The sequence below is a fragment of the Pieris napi genome, chromosome 7 (genome assembly GCF_905475465.1).
Source record: "Pieris napi chromosome 7, ilPieNapi1.2, whole genome shotgun sequence".
NCBI lineage: Eukaryota > Metazoa > Arthropoda > Insecta > Lepidoptera > Pieridae > Pieris > Pieris napi.
In genome coordinates this window covers 12,323,416-12,342,678 of record NC_062240.1, presented here as the reverse complement: position 1 = coordinate 12,342,678, position 19,263 = coordinate 12,323,416, and the positions used below count along the sequence as shown (strand labels likewise).

At 34.9% G+C, this 19,263-nt stretch overlaps 3 protein-coding genes across 3 annotated transcripts; 2 read left to right on the top strand and 1 right to left on the bottom strand.

The window, feature by feature from the left end:
* Positions 1 to 140: 140 nt before the first annotated feature.
* LOC125051430 (transcription elongation factor 1 homolog) lies at positions 141 to 1,489 on the top strand. Its single transcript, XM_047651728.1, has 3 exons — positions 141 to 384; positions 466 to 583; positions 660 to 1,489. The coding sequence occupies exons 2-3, from the start codon at positions 468 to 470 to the stop codon at positions 790 to 792; spliced, it is 249 nt and encodes an 82-aa protein (XP_047507684.1). The 5' UTR covers positions 141 to 384; positions 466 to 467; the 3' UTR covers positions 793 to 1,489.
* LOC125051428 (vesicle-fusing ATPase 1-like) lies at positions 1,220 to 13,441 on the bottom strand. The gene is made up of 16 exons (XM_047651725.1): positions 13,279 to 13,441; positions 12,903 to 12,991; positions 12,651 to 12,780; positions 12,435 to 12,520; positions 11,951 to 12,096; positions 11,323 to 11,461; positions 10,719 to 10,861; positions 10,020 to 10,219; positions 8,712 to 8,844; positions 7,857 to 8,059; positions 6,927 to 7,115; positions 6,205 to 6,337; positions 5,329 to 5,486; positions 4,234 to 4,418; positions 3,316 to 3,474; positions 1,220 to 3,140 (listed from the first exon to the last, which is right to left on the bottom strand). Exons 1-16 carry the CDS (start codon positions 13,288 to 13,290, stop codon positions 3,005 to 3,007), a joined length of 2,241 nt encoding a protein of 746 aa, XP_047507681.1. The 5' UTR covers positions 13,291 to 13,441; the 3' UTR covers positions 1,220 to 3,004.
* Positions 13,442 to 13,911: 470 nt separating this feature from the next.
* LOC125051429 lies at positions 13,912 to 19,263 on the top strand. Its single transcript, XM_047651726.1, has 9 exons — positions 13,912 to 14,071; positions 14,156 to 14,270; positions 14,508 to 14,742; positions 15,131 to 15,347; positions 15,556 to 15,749; positions 15,981 to 16,141; positions 17,105 to 17,209; positions 17,410 to 17,883; positions 18,585 to 19,263. Exons 1-9 carry the CDS (start codon positions 14,026 to 14,028, stop codon positions 18,880 to 18,882), a joined length of 1,845 nt encoding a protein of 614 aa, XP_047507682.1. The 5' UTR covers positions 13,912 to 14,025; the 3' UTR covers positions 18,883 to 19,263.

The following is a 19,263-nucleotide window of genomic DNA, read 5'->3' as shown; positions in this document are numbered from 1 at the left end:
AATAGTAGGGCTGTGCTACAACACTAGTTAGTATAATGCGAAATGTTTCATGGATTAAAATTGTTTGAAAAAATCGGAGAAGTGTATACTCTGTCAAACATTTCGATGACAGTTCAAGAGATATCAGCTGACAGTGGAATAGAGGCTATCGTTGACGATTGACGTATCTCAGTACGACATTTAGCAAGTGTCGCCGTGTGTTTGATTTCTGTTTCAATATTTTTCTTTGATGTGTGGTGTGCTATTGACTACTGTTACTTATTTATGTATTTAATATAATTAATATTGTTCGTTTATCCGGACAACAATTATATAAAAGTCCTTATTTTAGTCTTAGTCCTTAAGTCCTAATTATTTATATTATTAATCACTAAGCATACGCCGGTAAGTACACATAAATTACGCTACATTTATAGTAACAAAAGGAATTTAACAAACACTCTTTAAATGTAATTACCTTTTTAGCAATGGGTCGTCGCAAATCGAAAAGAAAGCCGCCAGCCAAACGAAAGGCAATAGAACCTTTGGATCAACAGTTTAACTGCCCTTTTTGTAATCACGAAAAGTCTTGTGAAGTCAAAATGTACGTAAATTTATTTTTATTTATTGTTTGATATTACTAAATTGTGTGGCTAAACAAAATAATTTGTTTTTATCAGGGATCGAGCAAGGAATACAGCGCGTATAGTATGCCGGGTTTGTTTAGAAGATTTTCAGACTACCACAAATGTTTTATCTGAGCCAATAGATGTTTACAATGACTGGGTAGACGCTTGTGAAAGTGCAAATTAGTTATATTATGTCCAATTTAATTTCAACTACATTTTATTATTGTGTTATGGAATCTATTCATTCTAATCAGATACAATTTTTATCTGATATCAGGTTATTACTAAGTACTTGTAAGTGCTCATTTCTCGAGTTGTTCTATAGTAATGTTCTATTTTAGTTGAGATTTATATGTAAAAATCTTGTTTTAGTTTATTGATTACAAGCTTTTAAATAATTTGCTACTGTGGTTGTTAATAGCCTTTATGTTAATCCTCTTTAACATAGATAAGCTTAATAGAAACCAATTTTGATTTTTCCAATAAGATTATTCCATTGTGTAAACAAAGTATTTATTAATGGAAAAATCCAAATGTGTAATAACTAACTTAAATTTCTCCTGTAGTTCAAAATGTATTCTCTACATTACAAACATTAAAAAAAGGCAAAATTGTTTTAATATATTTTATTTAACAGGAAAGAGCAAAGATAAATGTGCTATGGTACATCTTCAATTCCATCTTTGCTATAAATTATTTAAAATCTTCACATTCAGAGAAAAATAGTTGCTTTATCCACATACTACAGAACATCAAATTACTGTGCTCGAAAAGCTGATTTGACTATGAATATATCTAATATTTTATTGTATTCCATTCGCTGATCATTTGTTGGAATGTAAACTTTATATACTATGATTAATAAACACTTGAATAATTTAGTAATTATTATTGACTCTTTTAAACTCCGCATGTCATAACGCCCTACTTTTAGCAAGATTCATTAAGTACTAAAATGTAACGCTTATAATATTTGAAATTGTACTTTGCGAAAATTGCACGGAACTTGCTTTTGCTACACAGCATAAGTCCAACAGCTACTAAGTGATAAGATTCATAATACTATAAATACTTTGACACCTTTACTTAAGCTATAAAAAATGCAAATCCATTTATTCACTGGCCAACAATAAAGCTTATAATACTAAGCCATGATGATGAAATGATAACTAATTGTATATTGATATATACGAATGAGACTCTTTTTTTCTCAATATCATTCAGTGAATAAATGGTTCGTTTATGCAACACAATATACAGCATCAAGCTGCGTCAACATGTTAATAAATTAATATTTAAAACAATATAATACACTATAGACAATTGTCGAGCTACTGCCTATGAACAACCCCAGGATTTCCATGACCGTGTCACACTATATAAATCAACGCTAGAAGATGAAAATATATTTACAACGTATAAAATTGTCTAAAAATAAAAGTCTAAAGCAATACAAATATGACACAGTACACAGAGTTGCATACCACCGAGCCCGAGTGCATAAGCTGCGTAGAGACATTTAGCTCGGGAGAATAACATATATTACACATCGAAATAACTTTAATAAATAAATCAAATCAAAATTTTCCCATATCTATAAAGGAGTCATATTGCAACTCACAACTATCGTACAAGGTATCTTCGTCAGTGGGATCGTTTTGGGAAGGGGTCGGACATTTATTTCCGGTTCCGGTCGTGTCCTCGCATACGGCCGTATCGTCCGAACTTTCGCTGTTACTATCGATGTATTCGAATAACCTTCGTTCATCGGGACTTTTGTCCTCGATAGCGTCAAACGATTGTGAAAGCAGAGCGTCCTGATACGACACGGCGACGTCTCTCGAGGAGCAAGCTTCTTCCGTGAATCTGCCGGAGTCGCCCAGGTCCGATATGTCTTCGGGAGCGAGCGAGTCCACGGGTGCATCGACTTTGACCTCGACCTGATCCACGTTGTCTTTGGTGATGGTGATCGAGTCGTCATCTGTGAGATCGGCGTTTGTGACGTCAAGGTCGTCCCTGGCCTGGAGGGCTTCGATATCGTCGACGCATTTCGTGGAGTCGTCGCTGTCGGAGAGGAGTTCGATGCTCCGATCGAGCAGGCCCGTGTCGGTGCAAGTCGAGAGGTCGTCTTCGAACACGATCTCGACGCTCCTGATCCTCATGAGGGGCATCTTGTTGGGGGAGACCTCGTGGCCTTTGGAGGTTCGGACGATTCTGCCGGAGTCCAGGGGTTCGGTGGCCTCGCTGACGTCGTCGTAGTCGATTTCGAAGCTCCTCAGGTCGGAGGCGCAAGGCGAACTCTCGGTTGAGCGGGTGGCTTTTAATGAAGAAATAAGTGCATCGGGTGATGGAGCGCGCGTGGTATGCGAACGTGGTCCCTAAGGTTGGAGCGACTCTTATTGAATAGTGGTGCCGAGGTCTAGGCCTCCCTCTTCTTGGATCTTCGTGAGGAACTTGAACACCCGGGACTCCTCGTCGGTCTGCTTCACCATGTCCACCAGGGCGAGCAGCTTCTTGATGCCGATGAATATCCTGGAACAACATTATTACTGTAACTGCAAAATATTTTTAATTATTTAGCTTAACTTAGTTTATGATGAGAAACAAGGGACAGAAGAGAAGCAACTCCAACCTTATAATTGCTTTATCAAAATTACTTTAGCTTAAGAAATGAAATGTAACTATCTCAGAGTCTAGATAGTCTTACTTGGCTCCCCGCAACTCCTTCTGTATCTTCGCGAGGTCCTTCTTCGAGAAGGCATCGCTTTCATCTAGAACGGCCATAACATGCTCCGGCTGAGAGAGATTCGGGACGTGCAGGACGCCCGTGAACGCTGACAACACTTCCATGTCTTCTAGCACTTGGCTGAAACAAATAAATGTGATATACATATATGATTTGAATGCATTTTCTATTTTGGATCCTCAACACATTATTTCTCGACCTCGACCAACTTCGCCATGACTACCAAAACCCTCTCCCCCTTTAAACGCTGTTCTATTGAAGCCGAAAAATACCTTGATCTACCTCTCGATAATAACCTACGCCATATTATCGATCACGTCAAGTCATTTAAGAAATTTAGTTTAGTTTTATAAAGTTAACGATTATCTAGTTGATAAAAAGGCCTACTTAGTGCTAGACAGGCTACTGCCTACTTCTAATTAATTTGCGATGTTTATTTTAAAATAAGTGTTGTTTGATGATTTGCTATTTCAAAAGAGTACCGAGAAGTTTTAAGCCGGCTTTTTCTCTCGTCCTACATCCTCTGTCTTCTTTGCCGATGAGAAGGGATTAACAATTTTATGTTCTTTTACGTTATCTTATGTTCCATAATAAATATATATTTGTTTTTTCAAAATGATCTCTGCCTGGTGCAATTCATTGCTACATCTTGAGATACGGTAAATAGCAGTGGATTGTGAGCCCATTTTTCGTGGGTGCGTGGCCGGGCTTTTCAAAGCATACTCCCTATGCTTTTTTTTAAAACTTTGTCTTGTTTTGGATGAAGTGCATAATTTTAATTGTTGTGACGTGAAGTATGTATTAATTCACCCTTCATTACTGGTTATTACTAATAGTACTTAATTAATTAACATTTATTCTTTATTATTAAAAGCATACCGTCTGCTACTCGTGCACAGGATGAGCAGTTTCCTTCCTTTAGGGGGCTGCTTCTTGAGCAGCACCAGCAAGGCCTGCAGCGTGAGGTTGGAGTACCGCGGGCCAATGGGGCCGTAGTCCAGCAGTCGCTCGATGTTGTCGACCAGGATGCACGAGAGGGTCGAACGGTACGCGTCGTCGAAGTACTGAAACAAATTATTTTCGTGATAAACTGTGGTTGCCTGGAAGAGATCGCTCAAAAGGGATAAGGCCGCCAATAAAATAACTATTCAATTATTTTAATTGTACTGTATTGTATTACTGCAACGAAGTGTTAATATATAAATAAATATATCATATAGTTATACTATATGTCTCTTTAGCTAAACAATAACATTTAGCTGAATATGTCAAAGATTAATTAATTATGAGCAAATATAAGTTTTTCGACTTCATGGAAATTTGTGCGTGTGTTTGTAATTAAACTCCTAAACGGCTAGACCGATTTTGATGAAATTTCTTGTGTGTCGAGTACGGTTTAGTTGTAGATGTGTTTTCTTTATTTAAGACGAGTGTAGTTATATAAAATCTACCTTGTACCTAAATGTTATATACTCTATAATACACTTATTTGACTCTGCTTTTAACCGACTTCAAAAAGAGCCCATATAATTGACCTATATCTAAATTATAGTTATATATTTGAGTACCAGTTACTTAGACATTCAAGCCTGTGTTTTGCATGAGTTTATATTTATGAGCATGTATGTCTATAAATTTCTCAGAAACTTTTTTTTATAGAACTCTTTTCTTGAAGGACCCTAACTCGAATTGGGTCGGAAATACTTCAATGGGCAGCTGGTCCCACATAGTGGTGGTGTCCGGCTAAAACTGCTTAAAAAACGCTCGGTTGTGGAACGGCGGAGGTGATACGGGTGGAATTTCGTATAGTCTCGACGTCCAATGATGAAACTCAGCTGCAGGTATTAATCCGAACAACTCCCTGAACACTCTCCTTGGTAAAGCCGGTAGGAGATGCAGAATCTAACAAACCGTCACATCACAATGCTTAAAATTCAACTTAAAGATATTTGAAGACTTCTTGTTTAATATTACCTTTCGTATTTGCAAACATTTAGCAGTCTCAGTGAATCCGACCATGTCTTCAGGAGAACAGACTTTCACGAAAGGAAAGTCGGAAAGCTTCGCGAGCTGAGCCGCCAAGGCCGTCTTCCCACTGTTGGGCGGACCTTCCAACAGCACGGATACGAGGCCTGCCAGTATTGAGAGGATTACATCGAGTTTCTTTTAAAGTCAAGGTCAAAAATCATTTAATCATATAGGTAACACAATGTACACTTATGAACATCAAAAAATAAATTTACATTAAATGCTTCTACTTTTACATTTACTGCCTTCAATCAAGGGCGTAGAACGGAAGAGAAGAACTGGAAATAAACTCTCCGCTACTCTTTTTAATCGCCACGTTTTTGGTTTACACAACGTTTGTAAGGAGCTGCAACCATTACACCATGTTCCACATTACATCTTAATTAATTAATAATAAAATAAATTAAAAACAATGAAATCTGCTATCAGTACACTTTTTTAGGTCTGGGCCTCAGATTTCTGAATCTGTTTCACGATCATTCGCCAATCTAATAGGCCAGTTAATCATCAGCTACCTGTGCCTGACTTTTCAACTTTTTGGGTCTAAGGCAAGCCGGTTTCCTCACGATGTCTTCCTTCACCGTTCAAGCGAATGTTAAATGCGCACATGGAAAGACCATTGGTGTACAGCCGGGTATCGAACCTACGACTTCAGGGGTGAGAGTCGAACGCTGAAGCCACTAGGCTAACATTGCTCAAAAATAAACCACATCAAAATCACAAACACGTAAAACTTATAGGCCGCCATCAGCTTGAAGGGAAAAAAAATTTCCTTGCTAATAATAAATTCATAATTATTATTAATGTGGATTTGTTTAATACCGCTCGCTTCAGTAGCCCGGGCCTGTTGTATGTACAACTGTCCGTCTTCGAGTACAGACGAAACGGGAGAACCCCAATTGATGACGCCACGAGCCAAGAAATGTTCCAAAGCCTCCGCTGCGGTCCCGAAAGCCTGAAAAATAACTAAATTAATACTAGCCCTGCCTACGGTTTTACTCGCGCAAATTGTAGAGTTTAGACTTTAGACTTAGTTAATAAAAAAAAACGTGTCTGTACTTGCGATAGAAATTTTACTTCTTTGGCGTAATAATTTTTTCCATTTTAATGGTCACTTCCAATAGAAAAGATATAATATGTACTAATCAGGATATTTTACAACAAACATTATGTTTTTTATCACATTGGAACGGGTTTTCTCGTAAAGAAGTCATTATTTTGGTTGAAAATATAAACACGACTCTGAAAAACACTACGTCATGACAGACAATGAAACATGCCGATAAAACGAAGCAAGCGCCAACTACCGGCCCAGACTGTTTTACCGACGTTTGAACAAATATTCAGGGTGTCGGTTTTTTGTGACGGTGTGCGCGCGCATCGTAAAAATTTCCTCTCATCATTTATTAGGAAACTTTTTATTGACACTCGCGCGCAACTATACGTGTGCGCACGCGCGAGCGTAAGCAGCGCGTGTAGTGTTGTAGTGTATTAAAGTGTTGACACCCGTATCACAAAATTTTAACACACAAACAAACACTTACCGGTTTGATATCGTTCTCAAGCGCGTGCAAGAAGTCCGTCCTCTCCACCATGAGCTTCTCCATGGCTTCGGGGTCTACCTCGACCTTACTCGAGGCCTTGATCAGCCGGTTCATGGCCGTAGACTGGGCAGCACGCACTAAACCCTCCAGTTCCGCACCGGAGAAGTTCTTGGTTATCGCCGCCAATTCCTGCAAATATTATTCAGCCATTTCATATTAAATAATTCTAGTATAAGCATCACTATAATCAGTTGGCCGAGAATTTCGTAGGCTGACACATAGATGGCAACTTCTTATGGGCGCTCTGAAGACAACCTTTCTGTGACCCAAACCGCTTGGCGGCGCAGCAGTTGCACCAACGAATTCAGACGTAGGCCTAACTGAATAAGCTACACAAAGAAGAGAGAGCGAGAGAGACGGACGTTTCCTCAGAGTATCTTAACTACGAGAGCGAGGGAGACGGAGAACGACGCCTTGGAATCGGCACACGAAATTGCTACGCTTCTATCCTTCGCTGCCCTAACCTTCAAAAGACACTTGTAAAAATTTGACAACTCTCGTACTATTAGTTTGTGATAGTATTTTGAGTGTAAGGTTTGAGATCAATAAATCCGGAATGCACCAGGAAAATCAACCGTTGAGAATAGAATAATCAACAAAAAAACATTCTATGTTAGCCTACGAACTTTTCAGCCCACCTGCTATGTCTATTTTGTTATATATTTATCTATTTTGTTATATATTTATTTAAAGTAATTAACACCTCGTGTGCGTGTTAAATGATTATTTATTTTTAATTATGGGCGAATATAAAATAGTCCCAAGCTAGCAGCAGTCAAAGGGGGGCGGGCAGGTATGGAATAAGTGACAATACATACAATACAAGCAAATAATTAAAAAAAAATTGTTATGTACGAGAATGTCATTTACCTTGCTATCAACATCTTCAGCTATCTTCTTGTACTCCTTCATACGCTTCGTGTGAATGTTCAGAATTTGGACTCTGCCATTCTCATTGGGCAGACCGATCTCCATCTGGACCTCAAGACGACCGGGTCGGAGAAGGGCCTCGTCTATCATGTCCCTTCTGTTCGTCATACCGATCACCAGAATATTGTTCAACTGGTCCACACCTATATTTTAAACCAATCAAACCTGTGTTAGGCCTAGACTGAGATTTTGAACATGAAATAAATAAAAAAATATGTTTATTATGGAACATAAGATATATGTATCACTTATTCCACGTCATTACATTTGAATTTGTAGGCATCCCTACTCATCGGCAAAGTAGACAGAGGGTGTAGGCCGAGAGAAAAAGCCGGCATAAAAAACTCTCTTATATGTCGTTAACTCTAGATTGTTTAAAGTCTGCACAATGCTCAGAGGCGATGTGAACTTGGAGAAACAGATCGTGGTTGGTAACACAGAAGGCAAAAATATCACGTGACCTATCAGATGGACCGATCAAGTGAAAGACTCATCCTCTTCAAAACACTTATAAAAGAGGCGGGATAGAAACCAGTGGAAACTATCCGCTCCAGATATTTCCTTGCTTATCATGAAATAGGAATTTAATCAAATATTTAATTTAAAGTTGTTTTTGATATAATTATTACTAAATAATCATTTGATAAATAACATTTTTGAATTCGCTGTTTTTATTAGCTTCATCTGTTTGGGTCAAATCTAGTAATTGAAGTGACGGATTGATTTAAAAAGATCTTATACACAAATTTGTCCTATGAAATTTCTGTCAACCTCTATATCAAAATGAAATCTTACCATCGATCTTAGAGAGCAGTTGGTTAACAACTGTGTCGTGTACTCCTGTGTTTCCTCCCGTGGAGCCTCTTGCTTTGCAAATGGCGTCGATTTCGTCGAATATTATGATGTGTAAGCCACTGTTTGGACCGCACTAAAATAATATAATATTATTGAGAAACAATGTGGCTCTACAACCCTTAGTTTTAGTCTCAGACTGTATCTACTAAATGATCATTTGTTTTATCTAAGTCAAGGGAGCGTTCAAGTATTACGTAAGGAATTTGGGGGGGGGGTTCCTTTAATTAATTAATTAATTAGTTAGTTTAGTTATTTTGTTAATTTTTAATAATTTCCAAAAATTGCGTGATGAAATACTTGAACGCTCCCCAAGTAGGTGATCAGCTTTCAGTGCCTGACACACGCCGTCGAGGTTCTAAGTGTGTTTCCCAACCATTTTTGAGCCATGCCTTAGCCTTTTTTTTAATCATACACTAAACTTACCTCTTCTTACTTCTAATACCCCAGACTTATGAAAATATAAAAAAATTGTTCACTTAAGAACAGGGTTTTATTTGAGAAAATTGTTAATTTTCAAAACATAATGAAAACTTAAATTCAAATTCCTAATAATTTTATAAAGTTTTCCTGTGTGGCGTGGGAACTACGTTGGGAAACACTGGTCTATGGCATTATATTCCTCACGATGTTTTCCTTCGTCGTACGAGTGAGTATTAAAAAGACAGAAAAGTCCATTGGTTCACAGCCGGGGTAAGAACCTACGACCTCAGGGATGAGAGTCGCACGCTGAAACTATTAACCCAACACTGATCTATATTATTAAAAACCTTGCAATATATATAATAAAACATTAATTTTAATTTTTTATTGCGGTGCCGGACTTAATATCTGATATCGTCAATGTATATTTGGGAAGGAACTGACTTCTTCTATTGTCATATTGGTAAAAATAACTACAAATTATGACGGTATCTAAAGAAAAATCCAGAATCGTAATAATTAAAATAAAATAAAATATGTTTATTATGGAACAAGATACAGGTATCACTTATTCCACGTCATTAAATTTGTATCGGTAGACATCCCTACTCATCGGCAAAGAAGACAGAGGGTGTAGGTCGAGAGAAAAAGCCGGCGTAAAAAAACTCTCGGTACTCTTTTAAAATAGCAAATCATCAAACAACACTTATTTTAAAACAAATATCGCAAATTAATTAGAATTATAGCATATATATATATATATATATTTTGTTCATTGTATATTTGTGACATAGTATGTGTGCATGTGTGTGCTCAAATCATAGTTACCCTCTTCTCCTCCTCCTCAGCATCAGCAAACAACCGGCGAATGTTCGCCTCACTTTCGCCCACGTATTTGTCCAATATTTGCGGACCGTTGACGATCTTAGGCTCGCGCGCGTTCAACATTTTTCCGATTTGGCGAGCCATCAAAGTCTTACCGGTACCGGGAGGACCGTATAGAAGGATACCCTTCACGTGTTTGCATCCTAATAATCATAAAAATATAATCAACCCCCGTCAACCTTCAAGCTCAGCTCACCAGGTCAGCGATAACCAGTATATCGTTCCTAATGTTCCATACAGGTCTTCATAAACTGCAGTTAAAACACCTCAGGGTCCTCACAAAAACGCATCATGATTGATCCAGTCATTTAGAAACAATCGACAGATACACCTTGTTGTAGACCAGTGAAATATCTGCAGTAATGTTTTGGGGACCGTCCCACTGTCATGTGCAAATAAACTTTATACAAATCTTTTAATTGAATAACTAGTTAAACAAGAGATTCCGATGACCCAGGAACCGTACATTTTGGTCCTTCGAGCCGAAAACTTATACATAGATCATGTGGGGTGTGGTCAAGTTTAGGCTATCCTTACATCCTGAGACGTTTGACGAGCCCATTATAAATTATAATGGGCTCATCAATAACATAAATTTATATTACAAAACACTAAATACGATATAAAGTAATACTTCCTTACCCAACTGCTCGACCACTTCTGGTGGGAAGACTCGGGAAGCGAAGGCTCGCCGGAAGATGGCGTTGAACTCGTTATCCAAACCACCAATTCCCATCTTTCCGAAATCCCAATCAGGATTTATGATCGACTGTCGAGGTTGTTTCCTATAAAATATCAAATTATTTACATTATGTAATATGGGTGAAGAAGGCAAAGTGAAGGTTTTACTTTAAAATATACATTTTTAAAAGTTCAATTCGAGCAGTGAGTTCTCTCATAAAAACTAAGTAATAATAATATAGGTAAAAAAATACCTACAAATTAATTTAATTATTACACAGGATATATATTAGGATTGTATTTAATAAGATAATTCTTTTAGAGAAGCCTGTCTACTCCGGCATATTTCTGTGTCCTGAATGTTATTGAGAACATCAATACAAATAATAAAAATATATTATAAACACAAAGGTATTCCATTACTATTATATATTTATTGAGATCATCATGAAAATAGCTTGTTCATTTATTGTTAGCAACATTTTAATTAACAGTAGACTAAGAGAAACTCTAAAAAAATTAAGCATGTTTGAAGCTGTTCAAAATTAATTATTGAATTTCTTACCCCTTAGCCTTGCCAACGAGATTAAGTGAAGAGTTCTCAGCCTTGTCAAACTGAATGCAAGCATCGGGAAGTAATCGTCCCATCTTTACTCTTCGAGGGACTGCATTAGCTCCTTGAGCTAATGCCTGTACATCCACGGCTAAAAGAATACCAAGAATTATATTCTCTAAAAATGGTTGTGCTATCTAATAGAGATTATATTACTACTAAAATTAGTTTAAAAAAGAATGTAGTATATATGTTTTTTTTTAATATAAGTAACATTATAATCAAAAGTAGATAATAGAGTCAGCTAATATCTAATAGAGTTTCTCATGCAAAAACAAAGAGAAGATATAGATTTAAATATGTAACATGAACTTAAAATAAGTAACTTAAATTGATTTTAATCCATTATTATTTTGCAATGATATCTCACTCTACATGACATGAAATAAATTAGATCAATGAAAAAATAAACACAAACATGGCAGGCGAAATAGGAGCATGCATTTACATTATAGTGAGACTAGATAACTGAATACCCATTTATTTTTATAGCATTATCTACCCCACTACAGACGTCTCTTCAACCAACTCTATAAAAAGATGTTTTAAAAACAAATTTTCAAGCAAAAAATCCTTTTACCTTCTAAATTCTTCACAATTAAGGAGAGTACTTTTTTTTCTTGGAAGGAGAAGGCCAATTGCTGACCAACTGTGAAAACCTGATTGGAAAACTGTATTAGGAAGTCCCGTGCCATCTGTTCTGAATCGTAAGGCTCCATTGATGTTCTAGAAATACAGAATTTATTTTATTTTATTAAGTAGGTATATAGCATCTGATGTATATTGCAAAAGGACAGGAAAATCATAACATAATTATTCCTGTTTGAGTAGTTTTCTTTCTCTTCTATTTCTTTCTCTTTCAGGCGCTAAAGTAATACATATATATTCAAAGTATTTACATTTTACATCTCTAAAGGACTATATTCATACCACAATAATTAAGATTTAAGAGCATTTAATAACAATATTTAATAAAATCAGTATGTCAGGTATATCAAAATATATCTATTTTTGTATGGAAATCTATACAAAAAAATGGTGCAATATAGTATAGAAAATCTTACGTCTTCTTAAGCATAAAATCAGCTTCCAAGGTGACACTGCAGAGGCACTCAGCACTTTGAGGCTTGAAGACACTGACATCAATAGGCTACAAATAGATTCACAGTTCAAATAAAATGAAAGATTACATTCAAAATCTTACACACAAAAGAAAATTGAGAAGTCAGCATGATAGTCAGTTTATAAATGATTACATAATGTAACTTGATTTTTTATACCTGTCCAATAGATAATGTTGCCCATTTTCTCTGTGGAGCAGAGAATCCTACTGTCCCCCTATCAACTCCACTGTAAAATCTGATACTGAAGACAAAGTGCTGGGATGGGCCTGTTGATACTTCAATATGCCTGTAGAAATGTTTATTATTTATAAAAAAAAACTAGATTTAGAGTAAAAAAATATAGGGAATAAGTGAAAATCTTTGAAATATCACTTAATTTTTATGAATACAAGGTTTGCTATAGCTTACTTGACATCGCTAGGAAAGTCGTCTGGGTTTATGAGAGCACAGTTAGTTATCGCCAACTCATCTGATGGGCATTTGGCTGCCTTCATTCGCTGTGAAATAAAAGTGGTTATATATTTGATGTAGAAGGAATACACGTAACATTGCGTAAACTTGTTAAATTAAAAAATAATAAAACAATCAGGCAAGAATTGATTTTTTAATACTCTTTATTGTGTCTGTATTTTAAATTAAAAAAAACATTGTACGTAATATACATATAAACATACTTATAAAACGAATATAAACATTAAATAGCGAATGTATTGTTTATACAATTACCAAGCTAATTATTAAGGCCATATGTAGCTAATTAAATTAGAATTACTTCTTTACTTACCATTGAAGGCATTTTTGATGTTATATTTTTATTATTCTAAATTATGATTTAATTAAATGACAGCAATGATTCACGTTGATTGCAATGACATCAACCCTAAAGGCTAAAATGACCACTTATTACCGCTTCAGTGGTTAGTGGTCTAGTGATGCCTATTGGAAGGAAAAGACTGCAGTAAAATATTTTGGGTTGACTCTTTTGCGTTTTACTACAAACTGGATCAATAAAAACGGCTAGTGTTGCTATTGATCGTTTTATACTATATCTTTTAGTCTTTCCTTTCCTCATATGTACCATACAACTATAATATTAAAGAAAGCAATATACATAATTATTATTTTGCGTTAAAAAATGTAATTTAAAAAATCTTAAAAATTGTGTAGTCTGAAATAAGTATCATGTCGATCAATTTTCATAATTAATTGTCTTAGCTAGTTAAGTAATAGCAGTTTATAAAAGCATATAAGTCTATTTCAATAAATTATTAATAAGTATAAAAGTAATATTTTACTTTTAACATGTTTATGTACTAAAAAAAAATATGTACCGGTTTTTACCAGCATGTTAAGGTATCGAGTATTCGTGTAATCGAATAAAACTCGAACTATCTGACTTCTAAGTCTGTGGATTGTAGTCTGTGACTATACAACAAGGAAAATAATTGAAAAGGGTGGTGGCACTTTCTTGTCGTTATTTTAATTTATTTCTAAAGTTATAAATGTAAATAACCTCGAGTTGTTCATAAAAATGAAGCTAGAACTATTTATATTACTATTTACTATATTATATAGGGGTAAGTATTAAACTAACTGCTTATTTAACTCGTACTTGACTTTAGTCTATTGTGACTAAATACTAACAAACATCTCCTTTTCAGTCGAGCTGGTATCGTCAGAGTGTAATATACCAATAGTTTTGAGAAATTCATGGTTTTCTTTTGAAAATGGTCAACAAACAACGACTGATATCAATGCTTACGAAATGACTGGCAGGTATACAATTTAAGTCACTTAATTATGAAAAGTCATACTAAAACTTTAAGAAATTATAACGTATTAATTACTATGAGTAGAAGATTTCTTATAATAAGTAGAACATTTCTGGCTGGTTACATTTTTATATCAGTGTAAAATCTACAAACACCTTGAAACTTTTTGAAAACAAATTGAACTAAAACTCTAATGAATGAACTCCAACTCCAAATGATACTATTGTTTTTTTCTTTACAGGGGTTTATGTGTGAATATCAAAGCTGAGTCTCAGTCAAACTATACTATAGTATTTAAATATACAAAGTGCTACTATTGTGTAAAGCTTGTTGTTCGTACTGTAAATGTTCTGGAAAAGATTGAAAGTCCCTGCGTAGATTTAGAACCACATGAAGAACCAACTGTGGAGCGTGTTTGCAAAAATCTTAATCCTGACCAGTATTTCATAACCTTGTTTGCTGAAAATTTTGTTCCTGTAAGTATGATACTTATGTGTGTTTTTAGTTAAATTATAATATGTGGTTTTAATTGCATTTACAAAAAAGTTATTTAAATTCAATACAGGAAAATTAAGTGTGTAAGGTCAAATAGATCAAGAACAATTATTGAATGTATATTTAAAAGACAGTAAGAACAACAGATGAAGCAAGAATTATATAGCAGAAGACAGTGTCAATTATGTAATTACTAGCTGATTATTTTAAAAATACATTTATAGATTAACAGTCATAAGATGTACCGGTAAATTTACGAATAGAACATGTTTAATTTGAGTGCGTGTCATTATATTTTATTTAGTCTAATTTATCCACAGATCATTATATTCTAAAGATTAAATTATTTTTCATCTCTTTCAATTTCAGGTTAATTGTCGATCTTCTTTAGAGGGAGTGTGGCAGTTTACATATCAAAACCGATTTAGATTCACAGGTGAATGTAGCCACCCGGAAGCACAGATAAAGTCTTGCCAGACAGCTGGAACCCAGTTCTTGATAACAAATCAAAAGTTTAATATCACCTATAGAAAGTGCCCTGGAATGTCAGGCACATTTGAAGGAGTTGTTGAATACAGTTGTTTGGGTAAGCATATTTTTTATTATTGACAATGACAGTCTTATTGGTATAGTGGTTGCCATGTGCAAATAGAATTATGAGGACTCGGATTTCAAGCTCAGATGGGGCCAAAATTAGAATTTTAATACAAATATGAATCAATAGTTTTATGTCTTTTCCGTACCTCCATTGTAGAATTAATGGATCTTACATTTGCATGGTTTAATAATTTTAGGGCATTGGTTTGTTAATAAGAATCAGTTCTTTGCTGTTGCCAACACTAAGGAGTCCCGTAAAGATGAAAGATACCGCTGCTTCTTGAGAAACAGAGATGATGATTTGTTTATTGGAGCATCTATTACACCCGAATGTAGCAGTTTGAAAACAGTCGAGAAATCTCCTGAAAGATACAAGATTACACCTGTTAAGGTAATCATTCATAATATTTTTGTTTAAATAGCATGAGTAACTAGTAGTAACATTTTCCTTTAAGGATTCTCTTGAATTTCCAAAATTGTACATAAATACAAATAATAATAGTCAGTGTCGCCTATGCCACTCAGAAGTTATATGACTGCTGCCAAAAAATACAAAAGGCTGAAAATGATCTAGAAATTTGACATATTGAAATGTATTTAAAAAAAATTGGTTTCCCTATAGGCTGAAGTAGTAGAACCTGGGTGTCGATTGCCACAAAACTTCTCAGGCGATTGGATAAATACGGCAAACATTGACGCTGATGTATTTATAAACGAAACGCACATTATTGAAACGTATTATCCCGATGAAGGACGGTACAGACGAACTATTTATGTTTGCAGGTGAGTTTTTTATTTCAAAATTAAATTAATTAGGCCGTCAACGCACCCACTAAAAATGGATGACCATGGGCTGCGATGACTGCCCTTTATGGGCGTTCCGTAGGCCCGTTTTCCCCTATTATGTGAAACGTCGTATGTACACCATTCCTATTTTGACCCAATTTTAATATTAATATTGGATTAATTACAAGTTTGCATTCTTTATATAAGTGTTCTAAATCTTTCCATGCCTAGATATGTGTATTTAAAAAAATAGATTAGCAAATGTTTAATGTTGGTTTGGTTTATCGATACTTACAGCCATCTCTAAGGACCTTATCCAATGCTATGTTGAGTCCATATTTTATAATACAGCTGGTTAGATCTTACTTTGGTCTTGAAGGAAAATGATTGCTAGATGTTAAAAAGATGAATTTTATTAAATGTCAATAAAATATATTATTTTAATTCTAAACTCCATGTAACGTCCGATCGATTTACGGCAAACCCCCTAAAGCTTCGAAATCACTCTTTCTTTGGTTTATCTTCCATACAATGATACACTCTACATAGCATTACACCCTCAATAACGACAACAATTAAATACTAAAAAGTACTTGTTACGTTGCCGAAATTAGTTAAAACTGCGGAGCTGTGTAAGCTGATTTGTCGCTATATTGTCCTAGCGAGAAATAAATATGACTGTCGGTACTCGGTGTACGTACCGAACTTTCCAAGAAATCGTTTTTTTCTTTTACAAATTGCGCATACTTGCATGAATTAAATAAGTAAAGAAATAATATAAAATAAAATATAATATAATTACTAACACGTCTTGTCTGAAATAAACTTTCTTTTTCTAATACATATTTTTCTTTCCATTAAACGGCAACTCTTTGTAACGTCAAAATATTCCCTTGAGTGTCGTTATATAGAATTTAGACTGTATTTAAAATAATTATTTCATGAAAAATTAATTTTCAGGGAACAACGTGATAGTAGAGTGATGATGGCCCGTTTGACAGTTGACGGTTGTCAAAAGGATTATGTATGCTTCGACTTTGTCCCGCAACATCACAACGTTATAAGGTAAATTGTTTTTTTTTTATAGAACAGGAGGCTCATCTGTTGTTAAGAGATACCGCCCATGGACACTCTCAATGCCAGAGGGCTCGCGGGTGCGTTGCCGTCCTTTTAAGAATTGGTAGGCTTTTTTCTTAAAAGACCCTAAGTCGAATTGGGTTGGAAATACTTCAAGAATTGTTTCAACTATACATTTTTTTCCACAGATATCGTAAAGGATTAGCCATGACACAGAACAACTTCCACACCGTGTGCTCCTGGGTACAATTCCAGAACAAACGAAATTGGCGTTATGATATCTTCCTGAAGAAAGACCCAACACCGATAAGATGTCCCGTTGCAGGGAAATTTAATTTCACCCAAAAAGGAGATGTGAAGTTTGAAACTAGGATACTCGGTGGTGTTACATTAAGTCCCAGACCTAATTTGTACTGTAAAATCAATATAAGCGATTTCTCTGTGTGCGATGTCGATCAGAAAACTGTGCAAATAAAGGAAAATTATTGCCTTTCGGTGGATCATTTGGGTAGACCAGTCGATATATACAGTGATCCCGATTATAAGATGAAGTGCATTGGCTATTGGAAGGAGAATTTGAAGTCATATCTGATAACGTATGATGAACTTGATCCGTTTTCAAAGTATAGATGCTGGGTGTACCAAAGAGCTGATCTTAACAGGTATTTTTTCTGACTCTGGTGAATTAATAAATTTGAGGTTGATCAAAAACTCTGACGATTTGAGTCTTAACAGTCTATTGTAAGTTTATTGTATATTTAATAATAATAATTATTTATTTATCACAGTTATGTGCAAATTTGTCTTACATCATTTAAAGGTAGATTTTTACATAGTAGTTACATATAACATTACATTATCAGTCATATCATCATAGTCAATTCTATTATTACATTGTCAAATTAATATTAATTGAAAGGTTTCACTCAATTAATAATTATGTAATAGAATAAATAATTATATTTTTTTCCAAAAGAAGTAGATTTTGCCGTACAATAGATGTCATCCCTTCTGATGATAAATTTTTGGCATAACCAATTTCTCTCCATGTCTACTTTGGCATTTGTCCATACCCATTTACCTAAAAATATTTAAGCTTTTATGAACAAATAGTTTCTTTAAAGTCTGGTGTACATATTGACTGTATGCAGTATTGGCATAAATAATTTTTTGTCTTTTAAATTAATCATGGTTAGAAATACTCGAGTTAAGAAAAGTTTTATAAAATTGTATCATATGCATAAATTAATCTTAAATCTAGTTAAAACAATGTAATTACCTTCAGAAAATCCATACGCGTTTTAAAAACATTTCGTCCTAATAATTTAATAAATCTAATTTCTAACATATATTCATTTTGCAGAGTACTTATGTCTCAAGCACTCGGAGCTTACTGTGATTTGAAACAGGATGTGACGTCATGGAACTATACAGAGGGCGCTGCAGTAGCCGTTGAAATGGAGGAATATGAAAGAGAGAGGGATCAGTGCCCAATGCATTTTGATGATGGAAGCGATCCCTGGTCGACAAAAGAGAGTTTTATTAAAATATTCTCTTTCTCGTATTCATTTTGGAGAAGAAATGCGGCTGCAACATTACATGCAGCTAACGTAATTTTCATTTTAAGTTTAAGTACAATACTCAAGTGTCTTCTTACCTAAAGTTAAGCGTAAGTCACAAATTTGTATTACACTGCTTAGTAGTCGATTTAAGTATAAGTTAGAAATATCTAAATGATGATATATGTGTATATTAAGTGTCAATTACTATAGTTTGCAAAGATTTGTGTAATTTTAATATGAATCTCATTCCTTCAGTGCCTTACATTATGTTAAAACTAGGTAATAATTTAGATTAATTCTCTCTGATTGCATTCCTAATTCTGTTATGATATGCTGACTGGTTTTAAGAAAGGCAAAGAAAAATATTGTGCGATTGGGTTTTAGTATATATTATTTTGTACCTCTTTGTAACGTAATCCGTCCAGTTACTTTTGTACCATTTTTATACAATAAAGTTATTATTTTAGTATTAACACATGA